The 15,844-nt window shown below is 41.2% G+C and overlaps 1 protein-coding gene across 1 annotated transcript in view; it reads right to left on the bottom strand.

The window, feature by feature from the left end:
* AIG1 (androgen induced 1) overlaps positions 1–13,162 on the bottom strand; it is a 126,397-nt gene extending 113,235 nt beyond the window's left edge. The window contains exon 1 of the mRNA XM_005150050.3: positions 12,888–13,162. Within this exon, the coding sequence (XP_005150107.1) occupies positions 12,888–13,028 (141 nt within the window). The 5' untranslated portion in view covers positions 13,029–13,162. The remainder of the gene's footprint in view (positions 1–12,887) is intronic.
* Between the last annotated feature and the right edge of the window lie 2,682 nt (positions 13,163–15,844).

Below are 15,844 nucleotides of genomic sequence, written 5' to 3'. Positions count from 1 at the left end.
ATGTAATAAAAATAAATAAATAAATAAATAAATAAATAAATAAGTGATATATCAACCACTTGTTTTCTGGATGTGACATCACACCACCTCCTGGTTTTCACTTTTGTATGTTGAATTCCAGTTGCTTTCACTATCTCACACAGCACAGCTACGATTCCTATGAAATAAGTATGAGTAAGTCACAACTTTCAGTATTATGCCGCTCTTGTGACATTGGTCTTGCCCTTGCTAAAAGAAAATAAAACAAGCTTTCAATTAATACAGCTGGCAAAATATTTCAGAATAGCAATTTCTCACTGCAACAGCTGATTACTTTGTAATGTAATTTTGCCAAGTATCTTAATGAACACAATCAAATGTTTTGTTTTCACTCAGTCAGTCCAACTGCACTGAAACCACGAATTTGAAATACTTTCTCTAAACCTTTTATTTTTTTCCCCCACAAGAAATGGTGAGATTGACTTTTTCATCCCATCTGCAACAAGTTCATAATTTCTAAATATACAATCACAGCAGAAGATGCATTGAAAAAAAAAAGCCCACATAAAGAAAAAAACAAAACAAAACAAACCCCACCCAAAGCAAAAAAACCAAATCCTTCAATACTTTAGGGTCTTCTCTTGTAAGGCACTGAAAACTCTCGTAATTCTACATTTCTACATTCTACTTCACATGTAGCATGTTGTGGATGCTGTGTATCACCCAGAAAAGGAAGTCTGACTTCAACACCTGTGCAAACTAAGCAGAATGAATATGGATAACACACAGACAATACCTTCCCATTAGCTGCCAGAAATTAATGCCAAAATACTTCTGTAGGTCAAGACCTTTGCAAGATCCAAGGGCCTTATGTGACATTTTATCACAAGGCAGTTGTGAGCATTGGTTCCAACATGCCACACAGATCAAACCCCTGCAGCAAGTGGCATTGAGACCAAAGCACTTCCATCAGAACACTGCACCTAGCCTGCAGCCCTCCCCTGTGCTGGGCACAGGAAGACTAACAAGGCACGCTATAGACCTTAGACAGGTTGTATGTTGAGCATTCCTTGTTCAGTCATCACTTGATTATTTGGCTGACACATCTTAAAAGACATTCTTGAATGTAAATCAACCTAGTCCAGTTAGAATTTTATTTGTAGTGACTTACATTTTAGCAACCTGATTTTACAATTCTGTTTCTGTATGTGCATACAGGGCATGTGTTCAGCGCTAAGACTAGCTGGATATGGGCAAACAGAGCCATGGCAGGCTCATCTGTCTGACAATCCCTAGCAAGTTTTGAGGAGAAAGTTAACGCTGTGAAATGCAGACCTCTCTCTTCCCCTGCTTTTACACTGCAAGTGGTGTATCTGTATGCACTCCAAATCCATGCACACAAATATGCAGTACTTATATGCGCTCACATGAGAAAAAAACAACCAGAAAGATACTTCTATTAATCATGGTAATAGCCAACAAGCTCAGCAATGTTTAAAAATATTTTTGTTCATCTCACTGAAGGCAGTAGATTTCAAACCTTGGGATGACTGTTATGAGAGAAGGATTTTATCCAGAAATATAAAATACAACTTTCATTTCAGCATCTCATTTAAAATACATAAATTACAAAAACAACCAAAAAAAGATTTTAAATGTCTGAATAAATACTGATTTATAATTCCACATATTATTTTGATTTTTCAACTTAAAACATCCATTTCTATCACAGATCTGCTTCCGAGTTGGAAAAATTTATCATAAAAATTTGAATGGCAGACTACCAACAAGTGACAAGATTTTAAGACCATAATAAACATCAGAATCATGATCCATTATGCTTAACACTTATGGGAGGGTTTTTTCATGTAACCAGGATGCTTAAAAATTTGTTCTAAAACAGAAAGCAAAGCTAAGAGTCTTATGTAACAACATTATTTCAGAGTGGCTTATTTAAGGCTATCTCCATACCAGAAACAATCTCTTCGGATGGAAGATGACAGATTCTTCATTGTTTTGGATCTACACAAGGTGCTTTAGAAAGAGAACAACACTGAGAAGGCCTGGTATTTGGGAAGGACAGGGTGAGGAAGATAATATAAGACAATGACTGCACTGTGAAAAAAGACAATACGAGTGAATAGTGGGGAAAAGTGTAAGGAGTAATGTGGGGATAAGAAAAGCAGCACTAGACAGGAAAACAGGCTTCTGGAAGAGGACTGGGTATGCAACTGGGATACAGAGCTCCAAGATCAAGAAGACTATGCTGGGTAAGAAGAGATTAGAAGGAGGAGAGAAAGAGGTATCACACATGTGAGTTCCTGTAGGGAAAAAAGGTAGAAAATGTAGTGACAGCTAACAGCAACCTGTAACTGAGGAGCCTGACTGGGTGCACAAATGGATCGGGACAAAGCAGGAATACTTTCATGCCCAAAACCAGTAGGAGATAAACAGAATCATCACTTGCACACCCTCAAATACATTAGTGTTTTGCTTATATTATGCTGTAGGTTAAAGAAGTTCAGATCTCACTGGCTCAAATCCCCAAAGTAACAAGAGGTCACTCCACCCTCTTCTAAAAAACATCTCATAATTTTAATACAGCCTCATAATTAATAGGGAAGAAAACAGCTTTGAATTAATTTGGCAATATTATTTTAGTAGCTTCTGCCCCAAATGATGACAGAATGAAAATAAAAAAGCCTGAAATGCCATATGACTTCATAGTATAGCATAGAATCTCTGGAAATTCAGAGGTGGTTAGCTTCTGAAATTATACTGGCATTAAGTCAAGGAAGTTTGATTCTAATTTTCTGTAATCATATGTTAGAATTAGAAACATCATTAGTGTCTTAATAAATACAGGAATATCCCTTTCTAGCTGCGGTAGGTCATGAGACAGCTGACCCAAAAGCTGTCTACTCTCTCTTGTTAGCTTTGACACTCAAAAACTTAACAGTGTCTGGTACCTCAAACCACTGTAATATTCTGTCTATCTATGGTTCATTAATTGGTCACTTTACTTGACTTCAGTAGTAAAAGGCCAATTTACTCTTAACTGTGTACAGCGTTTGGAGAGACTATAGAACAGAGTAAACAGAGTAGCTTTTATGAACAGCTTGATATTTTCAAATTATATGCAGCACAGTAAATAACTTTCACATCAAGCATGAACACAAAGATGCATGCTTGGAGGTGCACCTCCAAACACCCCAAATCCCTTTCAGCTTCCTGAACGTCCAGTTTAACAGTGCACTGCTGTGCACCAGGTCCACACAGCAGAGGTTTCCTTCATGACTCATGCATTCTCAGCACTCACTTCCTAGGACCTACAGGAATGCACATAATTGTGTGTAATGCACACACAGATTCACAGTTCTTGCAACACAGCTGTAACAAGTAAACTCAGGTCAAGGAAGTTGTCACAGCGTGGAGTTTCAATTTGTTTGCAAGCTTAAGTGAACAGCAAATGAGGACCTCTGCATCTGTCAGTGCATATGGCTTTTTAACTAAGGACGAAGTTTTGCAAGCACCCTCCAATGACAAGCATGCTAAGCCAAACAAGTTCTGTGCAGGGAAGTGGTGCCATGCCACAAGTGTTTAGCGGTTCTGTGTGAGGAAATTGAGTGGGAGGAAGAATGAGGGAGAACACAAGGAAGGGGAGGAAGTCTGAGGGAGCTAACATGCTGGCTTAGCCCAGAAACACAAGCCACTTTGTATCTCCACCCTTATGTTCCCCCACTTTGACCTCATTACCCAGCATTCAAATATCTTAATACCAGTTTGTCACAAAACAAGGCTGATGAGCATGGTGCACTCTCACCTACACACCCCATGTACAAAGTGCTGTCATCTATTGGATCTTCCTTTTCCACCTTCTCTACTTGCTTCCTTTACAGAGCTAAGCCTGTGCAAGCACTGGCCATGAACAACCTAAATCTTCTCTAGGGTCAGGCATACTGCTGCAGTGCCTCAGGATCAAAGAGATGCTACTCTGAACATCAGCTGTATGAAATGCTTCCACCACTTACGCCACATGCTTGTTAAGCATCCCAGAGAAAACATCCTTTTTGCATTCATGCATTTTATTAATTTATATTGCAGCATTTAAAGTCAGCAGTTTCTTTTTCTTCCTTTTGCATCTAATCAAGAACATTAGGAACATATGCCACCTGTGCTTTGCATGTTGAACTCCCACTCCTACTGAATTCTAATAATATTAGCAATAATAATAAATAATTTGTTACTTATGTGCTGCCAGAAGCAGAAGGCTTCAAGATAAAATATATGCAAATAGAGGAATAATATAATAATAATTAAAAAGTAATTACCCTCAGGTACAAAAAGAACCAGGTTTAAAAAAATGAAAACACAGACTGCACTGCCCAAAACAACAAATGAACCAATCAATTCCTAACAGAGTAAAACTGAAATTCTCTAAGTCACTGCACAACCAACCTAAACAGACTGAAACGTCTAGCAGCATTTGTAGAGGTAAGATTCAGCTTCTGAAACTGTTTCACTTAATTCATTGCAAAAAAACCCACCACCCTTTGTGAAACTATTAGCAAAGGATTTGACATTCTGCTCTTCTGCACATTCTATTGTTGTTTATCTTTCCCAGGACACCTAATATTCAGCTAGTAAAAACCCAATGGAATTAGCTTTGTTTTAAGCTATACTGTAGGGAGTCCTCAAGCACTTTATAAAAAATAACCTGAAAGACAACTGTGGCAAAAGTATCTGACCCATGCCAGTTGTACAAAGAACCAAGTGAAAATTAATATATAATTGTACCATTTGGCAAATATTTGTTTGGAAATCATACTGTAAACAGGACACCTATAAGGGCAGTGGCAAGACAAGGTGTTCAGGGAATGAAACTAAACACATTCAAATCTTGCTTTCAAGACTGAGGGAAAAATCACATGGACTTAACTAAGTTGCCAGAAAGAGCCCTCAAACAAAATCAGGCTCTGATTTTCTCCCAGCATTTCACAGGAGCTTAAAGTGTTTCCAACCAACAGAATATCTAAATTTTGTAGTATACTACAAAATATCCCAACAAACAAAACCAACAGTATGTCATGAGAGTGTAAAATATCCTTAGATAACTGGCAAAATGCTGATGAAAAGCCTCTAAATGCTTAATCACAGTTCTAACTGGGGATGGACTTGTTTTTAAGTCTTACTAAAACATGCTTATAAATTTACTTTAGTTTCTTCTTCTGAAAAGGCTAGAAGTTTTATTTCAGCTTTCAACTGATTCTGGGTTTTTTCCAGACTTTAGTTAACTTTTGCACCCACTAAAGTTAAACACAGCTTTTTCAGTGGTAGAAAACGTAACTATGTTGAACTGAATAAATCTTGCATAATACCCAGTAAGTGCAATAGAAGAAATGTCATAAGGCTTTCCACACTAATAACAAATTCAGAGCTTTGGAAAATATGGTATGGGGAAAATGTAGTTATTCAAATAAATTCAGGCAAGTAAGGCGAAATTTGAAAAAGCTTTAATTAGAAGGAAGAAAGCTTTTCATATTCACCCATTCAAAGAGTTAACAAGGAGTTTCTCCATCACTTTGGTCTTCAAAATAAGCCAAGGCATTGCCAATTTTATTTCTGCCTCTTATGTTATATATATATGGGGGCCTATGAGGATGCTGGGGAGGGACTCTTCATTAGAGATGACAGTGATAGGACAAGAGCCAATGGGCTCAAACTTAAACAGGGGAAGTTTAGGTTAGATATAAGAAGTTCTTTACTGTGAGGGTGGTGAGGTACTGGAATGGGTTGCTAAAGGAAGGTGTGAATGCTCCATCCCTGGCAGTGTTCAAGGCCAGGTTGGACAGAGTCTTGGGTGACACCGTCTAGTGTAAAGTGTCCCTGCCCACGGCAGGGGGGTTGGAACTAGATGACCTAAAGGTCCTTTCCAACCCTAACTATTCTATGATTCTATATACCTTGAACATGCAAGGTCAGAAGAGCAGGCCTTAGATTCAGATACTTAAAAGAAAAAACCTACATTGAGAGGCAACTGACATTTATCTAAAATGTGTATTGCGAGCAATAACATCACTTTTGTTTCAAATACAGAAATGTCCAATGTGAACCAGTCTTTGTTTCACTATTGAATTACACAGAAAACATCCAAACTTGCCACTGGTGTCGGTCTTTTTAACATTTACTGACCAGAGCAGCATTAGCAATTAAAACTCAAAATATCAAGGAATTCCCCACCCATGCTGAGCGCCTCCCAATGGCAGAGTCTCTATTAAAGGAGCACAATTAGAAAAATGTGTTCTAAATATTGCATTAGGATAGGCAGGCTCTGACAATTCCAATTGTTCGATATGGAAAGTTGCAGCACAGAAAAACTGCATGTAACGGAAAGAATAAAATTTTTTTTCTATTGTTTTGTTCAGGTAAATGCACACTTGGCATAATTCCTTGTGATGAATCTACACTGCAGCATGTTTAAGACACTGCAGAATTGGCTATTTTTCAACTTTATTTACATTTTATTGGGGTTTTACTCTGTTTAAATCTGCAAACTTACTTTTGTGGAATGTCAGGGTTTTTCATAAAGGGTTTTATTTTTATTTACAGCTTTAAACAACTCCATATTTTGTTGTATAGTAGCATACAGGCACATTTGAAATTTCCATCATACCAACAATAAGAGATTTTTATCATGTGAATGTTTTCCCATTTTCAGATAGGAATGTTCAAGTTCCTTGGGGGGGAGGGAGTTCAGTGTATGGACCAAGCAAGCATCCACACACAGGGATTTCTACCCTACAAGTCTTTGTACATCCTCAGTTTAATGTAACTGCAAAGATTCAAGTGAAATTTTATTTGTATTTAAAAAAATTAAATTTAAAACACTAAGTTTGCAATTTTCTGTATTAGTTAAGAATACCATTTGATAAGTTGTATAGGTCTTTACGACAACTTAAAATGGTTGATCTTGCAAGATTAATTTCTTGCATAAGCTTACATGGCCTCATTAAGGTAATACGACCCTACTTATATGGTCAAAAATACATTGATTTGTTATATACTTATATTCATAACAAATCAGGCAGCTTAGAACCCCAACTTTGTATTCAGCATAGAACTACATGTGTTGTCCTTGTTTAAACTAATGGTTTAAAATAATTAATAATTTTGTCATATAGAGGCATATAGGATTACCCTAGTTATACTTCTACCATTATAATAAAATTGTGAAGAAAATCATTCAACTATAATACAACATAAATAGGATTTTTTTCGAAGGGGAGCAGAAAGACTACTAAACCAACTTGGGAAAGCTGTCATCATCTGAAACTGTTGGCAAAACTCTAAAGACTTTACACTGGCTTAAAACACAGCACTGTTACCTATCATTTACATACTTACATACTCCAAGTTATAAAATAATATTACCAACATTAGTTAAATCTATCATCATAGTAAGTGATCCTAATTTATCCTCTCTTCCACTCTCCTCCTCTCCCTTGCCAACCCTACTGCCAACACAAATATTTCAAGACAGCCATAACTTTCCTGAGAATTCCCCAATTAAATGTTCAGCATATTCAAGTCCAATTGTAAAATAAAGAATGCTAATTCAATGTGAAAACTGAACTCTTCAATGTAGTGCTCAAATTTTACTGAATTAGTAATAGTGCTACCAAAAGCAAATGGAAATCATTGGGTCTATGAAAAAGAAACGGTGATACTATTACATTTTTAGCACTACATTGATGGCACTATACATAATTGTTTCTCTGACTTGTTTACAGCCTAAGAGGGAAAAAGAAAGCTCTATAACACACACCTATTAAAAGGCTCCCTTACATACACTGTTGCCTTTTCTCTTAAACACATTAAGCACCATTGAGAAACCTCACCTTGTTATTCCTCAAAAAGCAGTCCCTTTCTTCCTCTGTAAACCGATAAACAGTCCATTGACTGTATTCTCTGTTATAGTACAGACATCGAATTATTTAGACATGGTGATGAATTAGTACTGGAAATAATACATAATAATATTTTACACCTCTATAATCTTTCATCTGGAAGTCATAAAACACGTGAATGCCAGCTAACTTTACAGATGATGAAAGACAACAGCAGAAGGTGAAATTCATTTTTCTAAAGGAAATCCTGGAAAAAGAGTCATAGCTATATTCAACACAGCATGGAACATGTTTTCACTTTTGTCCTGCGTTGTGGTAAGTTTAATGTATGCAGTTAACAAAACTTGCTCAACTTCATGTACTGCACCCAGTGGCAGTTTATTGTTCCTTAATTTCAAAGCTCTTAGCCTCTGACATTTTTGGTCATGTTATTTCCTATCAGCATGACTAAATCCAAATTGGGCACAAATCACCTATAATCTTTAGCCATATTTTGCTAAGATGCTATCCTTTTCTGTTGTCTGGTAACCGTATCTCACATAATTTAATAACTGATTAAATACTCTAAATAAGTGAATGACAAATTAGCAATTCTAGTTTCCAAGTCCTATTGTCAACATGCCTTTCTGAAATTTTCCAAAGACAAGAAATAAACTAAGTTCTGATGACTCATTTAAACCTAATGAAACTAAATCTCAATGCATTTTCTGCTAAACAAATACAACATGCACTGGCAAAAAATGTGCTGGGAACACAGTTTATACCTGCTTTTTGTAGAACTCAATCTGCCAGACAACATATAAAAGTACATACACAGACATCCTGCTATTTCTTTCAAGAAAATAATAAAAGTATAAGGCCAGAGAGATTTATACATTAGCAAAATCAATTCCTTTCTAGCTTTGGCTGCCCTGAGTCAAGTCTTATTAATACCCACAATCACATTCTGTTATTCAAAATAGGACCATTAAACATAATCATAAAACAGTACACTTGAGACTGCCTCCAAAAATCTAACCTTGCTTTTTGTATCTATAACTACCCTGTTCAGCCTACCAGAGAGACTTTAAGACTAAACAAACAAACAAACAGTGTTTTGTTAATGCATGTGTACATATGTGCAATAGCATCTCGGTTTACTCTATCTTCTTTGAGAAGTAAGGTTTTCACAGAAACTGCACAATGAAAACTAGAAGCTATTTAGACCAGCACACCCCTTATTAATGAAATATTTATTTTAACTTTGAGCTAATTTTTTTGTTAATTATCACAAACAACCAAACACAGAAAGTAGAACCAGTCTTCTTAGGACACCCACAGGTTCTGTTATATTCCAGAATGCAAATTCTACTTATTTTTGCCTCCTCTCAAAACAACAGAAAGAGAGCCAGGAGGAACTGAGGAACAAAACTTAACCCCTGCAACAGAAAAGATCCTGCCATTTTAGACAAGTTGGTGCAACAGATCCCTCAGCACAGGTCTGTTTATTTATAAAGGCAGGTGTGTGATTGCATTGACATGCAGGATGACCCAGCTTTCTTTAATTCAAGTACCAATATCTTTAATTCAGCTACTTCAAGTACTTACAGAATCAAAGAGTAGTACAAGTAGGAAAAAATTTTGAGAGACTTACATAGTTGACAAACTTATTGCAAAGAATCACTTTGTACTGGCACCATTTTCACCTTAATTTAACTTTCAACTCTGAGGCTCAACAACGAACTTATGGGGTGTAGGGCAGGAAAGTGCAGTCCTGCAGCAGCCCCCTACTAAAGCAGGAAATAGTGAATCTGAGTCTACCAAAGGCAGCTATACATAAAATTTTAGGTACATCCCTCAAAATATCCCATCTCAATCCATGCCTTTGCCATTTTCACAACAGCTAACTTTGGGGCTTGGTTTGTGTTGTGAGGATAAAGGAAATAAACACGTAGTTCTGAACTAGCCTGAACGTTCAGTGCAATGATTTGATCTGCTAGACTCACCGACTGATCTTGGCAGCAACTCTTCACCTCTTTTCCCCTTGGTTTCCCACTCTATAAATGACCAAAAGGATACTGTCCTCTTTTCTGAAGTGTTCTGGAATCCACAGGTACTAGGCAGATAAGTTTACCATGTTTTGAGTAACTTTGGAAAGTATCTACCACTTCTGCATAACAGGGAGAAAGTCTGAAGTGGAGAAATGACTGTTAATAGCAACAGTAAGGAGCATCACCAGTGTAATGGCAAAACATACTGCCAGTACATTGCTTCATAAACCAGAATATTCCACTGACATGGGTATTTTAGGGAATGTTACAATACATTCACAACTGGAAAAAAAGACAGTCATCAGAGTGACTGCAGTGAAAAGAAGTCATCAGTTGTGCTTGTATTCTTTCTTAATTCAAGGACAGGAGAGATTAAGCATGAATACTGGCATCCAAGAAAGTCTTAGTTAGGTATGAACATCCAAAATACTGTTACAGTCTGCAGATCAGCATTAAACAACTTCCTCACCATGCTCAACTGCCATGAACAGTGTGAGGGGCTGTAAATCTAATGTTCAGATTAATGCATACATTTAAAATACTTTACTGTCTTATGTTTTAGAGTCCAAAACAACCGTTTTTTCATAATTCAATTCAACATTGTATCACCTGCAGGTAACTGTAAGTCATTTCACACAGCACCTCTACAAAGCCAGCTACCTGAATCTCCAAGACTTTTACTGACACTGAAAAGTGATGTCCCTTCACAGAGAGAAGAAAAAAAAAATCCACGTAAGTTTTCAGATTCATTAATTCATTTTTCTCAAAACCTGGTAGCAGGCTTTGGAAATGGAATTTTTACGTGCTTCTGTGATGTCAAAGATGGAAATTCTGCTTATGGAGGTACAATCTGTAGCAAGAACACTTGTCTGCCAAGATTCTGGCATTGACAATATTTTGTCTAGACAGTCTCTGAATGTGACTGACACAGGAGCACTGCACATGGCTGAGGAAACTGAAACTTATGGAAGAGCCTTTGAAGACTTTGTCAACAGAGTATTTTAGAAATGTGCCTATCACTCTCCAACCATGCCTCCTGGTATCAGCCTCAGGAACCTAACCGCTTTTGGTTCTCCAAGTCTCCCATTTGTCCCAGGAGACAAAAAGACACACTTGCTTAGATAAGATGCTACAAGCTCCATTTGAATGTTAAGTAAATATTATCAACAAGTGGAGAGAGGTCTATGTGCTGACCAGTCACTGAGACAGTAAGAAATTGCTAACCTTTTCTCAACTACTGGACTTGATTATGAGAAACATGTGACAACCATTAGCTAAAGGACAGAAATGACTAGCTGCAGTTGATAACTCTTCCAGACATTTTAGAAAGCACTATGTATTCACACTGACCTTTTGGACCATGATAAAGGTAGCCTGAACCATGTGTATGCTTTGCTGGGAAAGTCCACATGAACTTGCCACAGACAGCAGGCTGTAAATTTTTGGAAATGATAAATATCATGTACTGTCAAATGTTATATTCACTGTATGACAGCCATAGTTCAGTTAATCCCCAGGCAACTGTCAGGGCTAGGATAACAGAGAAAAAAAGTGAAGGGAACTCAAAGACAAGATCATCGACTTTTAGCTTTAGTTAATTCACTTCCAATTCAACTGCCACTAAAGTCAACAGCTCCCCCTGAACTTACTGGGACTTGACACTAACTTATTTCAATTAATGTTACTAACAGTACTGCTCAGCAGCCCAAAAGGAAGAAAACAAATTTAGATTCTAGTTTGCCTCCCACAAAGACACCAGGCCATAAGATGCCCTTTCACACATTGCATTAAAAACACTAGTTATGGCTGTGAATCATCAGAGATCCATCAATTTTTTTGCATACAACACAAAAATCATACCAGCTAAATGCAGAGTATGATAAGTTCTTCTCCTCAAATAAAATACGGACCTCAGTGAACCTTAGCTTAACCCTGATACAGAAATTTGCACACTTCACCTGCCAGGTGACTGGGTTTCGTCTCCAAACTCACAAACTCAACCTACTGACTGGATATGAAGTCAGTAGCAAAACTTGTGAATCTGCAATGAGGTTCTGAGAGAGGTCTTATCACTAAGCAGCACTGAAATACTGTCATTTTGGGACTTCTTCTGTAGCCCTATAGGAACTGCAAGATTTCTCACCTATTTACACTGTTGACTAAAAGAAAACCTGGTTTGATCAAGGTACAAGTCAAAGTTGGCTACCTTACTGGTGAATCAGAAATCAAGTTTCTCCTCCCATGTCCTGTCTTCCTCCCGCCCCCTCTCCTCCCACCTGCACTACGGGATCACTGTTGTGGAGGTAGTAAGGCTAAGAAGCTCCAGGCAAAACCAGGCCCTGGCCAGTGCCTGGTGTCTTCCAGTAGGCCAGCATGCTACTGATTGTTCCAGATCTAGATCGTTATGAAAAGTGAAATGAAACATGTTTTGTTTCGAGGCTTGGTTATGGATCTGCAACCAAAACTAACTGGGGCCGTCAAGTTGAACTGGCCAGCACTTTTTGTGTCACACATGCTTGCACCTGCCAGGGATGGATTCTCAGAAGGGCTGAGGGGAGGGAGGCATGTTTTCTATTTTGACGGCACACGGGAGGCAAATGCTAGGACCAGCAGGTTCTGGTGTTTACTGTCAGCCATATAAAAAGGCGAAACACAGCATGAGCACTGAGGTGAGGGCGTCTGGCTCACCTTACCCACGGCTGCTCACAAGCAGCAGCCGCCCCTCGGCTTTGTCTGTGTCTTTCTCCGTTCAAACCACCCGGCTCCGCTGCCGCGGCGTCACGGCCGGCCCTGGAGTCACAACATGTCGCCGTCCCCGCTTTAAGGTCACCTCATGGCGCTGCCGTCGAGCAGGGCCGCAGCTGGGGCCCGCGATGCGCCCGGCCCGCTCCCGCACGGCGCCGCGGTCGCTCAACGAGCAGCCTGAGGGAGGGGGCAGGGCCACGGGCGCCGGGACCGGGGGAACACTTACCAGGTCTATGAAGGTCAGAAATTTCCAGCTGCCTCCATAGGTCTGATGCGCGGGCATGTCAATGGCCTTGTAATTGCACAGGATGGAGCAATAGGACAGGAGGATTGCGGCGCGCAGCACCTGGCAGGGGACCAGCGCCATGTTGCACGCTGCGCCGGGGCAGCCTCAGCGGCTGGCTGCGAGCCAGAGCGGGGTGCACTTCGGCGTGTGCGCGCGTGTGAGCGCCGGTGTGTGCGCGACCGCGCGGGCGGGACTCCGGGCACCCCCGCGCCGCGTTTGGCCCCGGAGGGGCGGGGCGGAGGGGCCGCGCCGTGCGGCGGCGGGTGGCAGCGGCGCGGGGCAGGCGGGGTTGGTTGCGCGGCAGACGGCGGCGGTGCCGGCAGCAGCGTGACTGCCCTCCTCGGCGCGCTCCCGAGCCGCAGCTCCGCGGCCGGGCCACACGGGGGGAGGCCGTGCCGGTCCCCAGGGAGCGGAGGGGCATGCCCTGCACCTCCCATCGCCCTCAGCTCCTGCGGCAGTAGTGCCCCGCGGGCTAGCAGGTGCAGGGCCGGGGGCTGCGGCTGCGCCCGAGGGTTCTGCGTCCCTCAAGCGCGCTGCCTTCGGGGAGCATAAGGGTGAGCGCGGGCAGTAGGTTACTCGCAGGACTTGTTTGCCCACGTTTTCACACAAAACCCACAACGCACCAGCAGTGTCGGGTTTTAGTCGGTGTATGGTGGAAACTTGTGAACCCGCCTCCGTGCCGGCCCCTCCGCAGCTCCAGCCCGTCCTGCCGGGGTAGCGCGGGGTAGACGGCGGGCGAGGCACAGGGCCTGGCAGCCGTTGCCGCGGCCCACGGCGCGCAGCTCCCCACGCCACCAGCTGACCTTGCCGGAGCCAATGGGCTGCGCGCTGGCGGCGGGCGGTGGCTGTTGGAGCAGGTGTCACTGCCCCGCGGGGGTGTGTGGGGCGGCCGAGGCGGGGGGCTGCGAGGCGCCCCAGCGTGAACTGGGGCTGTGGCCATACTCTTAATGTGCGGTGTCCGCAGGGCTACCCCGCCGCGGAGACAGACAGTGACAGACAGACAGACTGTGGCCTTTCACTTATATCTGAGGTACAGTCACGTCTTCGGTGTTCCCTTTCGTCACACGATTGCTAGAAGTGCGGTTTGCAATACCTGCAACCACTGTAAGAAAGGGACCACGTTATCCCTGGATTAAAGTGTTGCGTGGAATATCCACACTATGAGGAATGACCATTTCAGTCAGCAGGAGGTTGGTCACCAAAGGGATCTTGAGACTAAGAGCAACTGGGGTGGGGGTTCGTGCTTGGACTTCCACACCCTGAAAAGAAAAGAGTCTCAAAAGTGCTGGGCTGCAGGGTAAATATTAAGTTGCTGCATCATCTGATAGTTTAAAGGGAAAAGAAAAACTAAACACAAGCAGTGGTGTCTGGGCTGAGACAGACAAACCACTTCTATAAACACCATCTCCCATACATCTGCTTTTTGACATAAATATTTGAACTATAAGGTGCTTCATCATAGTTAAGCTACTGGAAGCCAAAAAGAATCTATGACTATGCAGCACATACCCTGCTTTAATTCCATTACGTGGAGTCAAAACCTCTTCATCTGGTACCTACTGTGCTCAAGTTCTGCAAAAAAAAAAAAAAGGGCTTTTAAGAGAACATGTACTAGCATCTATCCTAGATGAAATTAGCATGGCATATCTGCTTATGCAGAGGAATAGTATGTGAGGCATGGACAAAAGAATCCATCCTCTAGAAGCATGAATTTCCTACTGGATCCTTCAGGTTATTTTACTTACCAGTTCACAGCCCTGGTAAGCACATGGGGCCATCAGACCCTTGTGTTGTTTGTGGCACATTTAACTTAATACTTACATTATCTATGTGTCTATCTATTTGGATTAGATAATTAGAAACAAATTCTTCATGATGTGATGATGGTGAGGCACTGAACAGGTTGCTCAGAGAAGCTGTGTATCCTTGGAAGTGTTCAAAGCCAGGCTGGATGGGGCTTCGAGCAATCTAGTCTAGTGGAAGGTGTCCCTCTTCCTGTGGCAGGCGGATTGGAACTAAGTGATCCTTAAGGTCCTTTCCAACCCAAACTGTTCTATGATTCTAAGTCTTATAGGTTAAAAGGGTTTGGTCTCATTGAAGTCTCAAGGTGCAGTGTAAGAGGTATGTGAGTGAAATGCAATGGTCTGCAATACAGTAAGAGACCAGCCTAACAACATTAACAGTATGACCCAATGCAAGTGGATCTCCAAAGCAGCAGAGTGGCTGCTGAGGACCTGATGTGTGTATGGCATGTATTACAGGAGATTTCAAATCAGAATAGTCCTTCTCCATACTTGTGGATTGAATATTCGTTAGTAACTGCTGTGCCCCTAATGAATATGTGTGGTGAGACACATTTTCTGGTTCTGTTTTATTCAAAAGGAGTCCAGGTTGCTTGTAAAAGTATGTCAAATTATAAACCAGAGCACAGTATCAGTCCAGATGATAAGGAGGTTTACTTCTAAACTACACTTGTCATCTGCACCTTAGTGCTACTGTAGAGGCAGCCTTGGTGTGCAAGTCTCGCTGGACTTGAGCTTTGTAAGCTCCCAAAGGCAAGTTACTCTGCACAGAGCTCATCAGCACAACTGACTACATACCCATGCACACCTTTGTGTCTTCTGATCAGCCTGACAGAAAGAATTTGGGGGTAAGCCTTAGGCAGTCTGTTGCCTACTTTTTTAACTGCACCTCCTCCTATGATGTACAGGAGCTCGCTCCTTGGGTCACCTCTATGTCAGTAATAAGGCACTACAAGACATTAACACTAAATATAACGATAACCACCATTCTGTTTGCCTTTTTGTCACATGTATTCAAACATCTTTCAGGGTTACGGTACCCTCAAAACTTTCCAAAAAGTGAAACACTACCCAGGCTTTTGGAGATCCATTTGA

The sequence above is a fragment of the Melopsittacus undulatus genome, chromosome 3, assembly GCF_012275295.1.
Source record: "Melopsittacus undulatus isolate bMelUnd1 chromosome 3, bMelUnd1.mat.Z, whole genome shotgun sequence".
Taxonomy (NCBI): Eukaryota; Metazoa; Chordata; class Aves; order Psittaciformes; family Psittaculidae; genus Melopsittacus; species Melopsittacus undulatus.
This window is presented reverse-complemented; position numbering and strand designations above follow the sequence as displayed.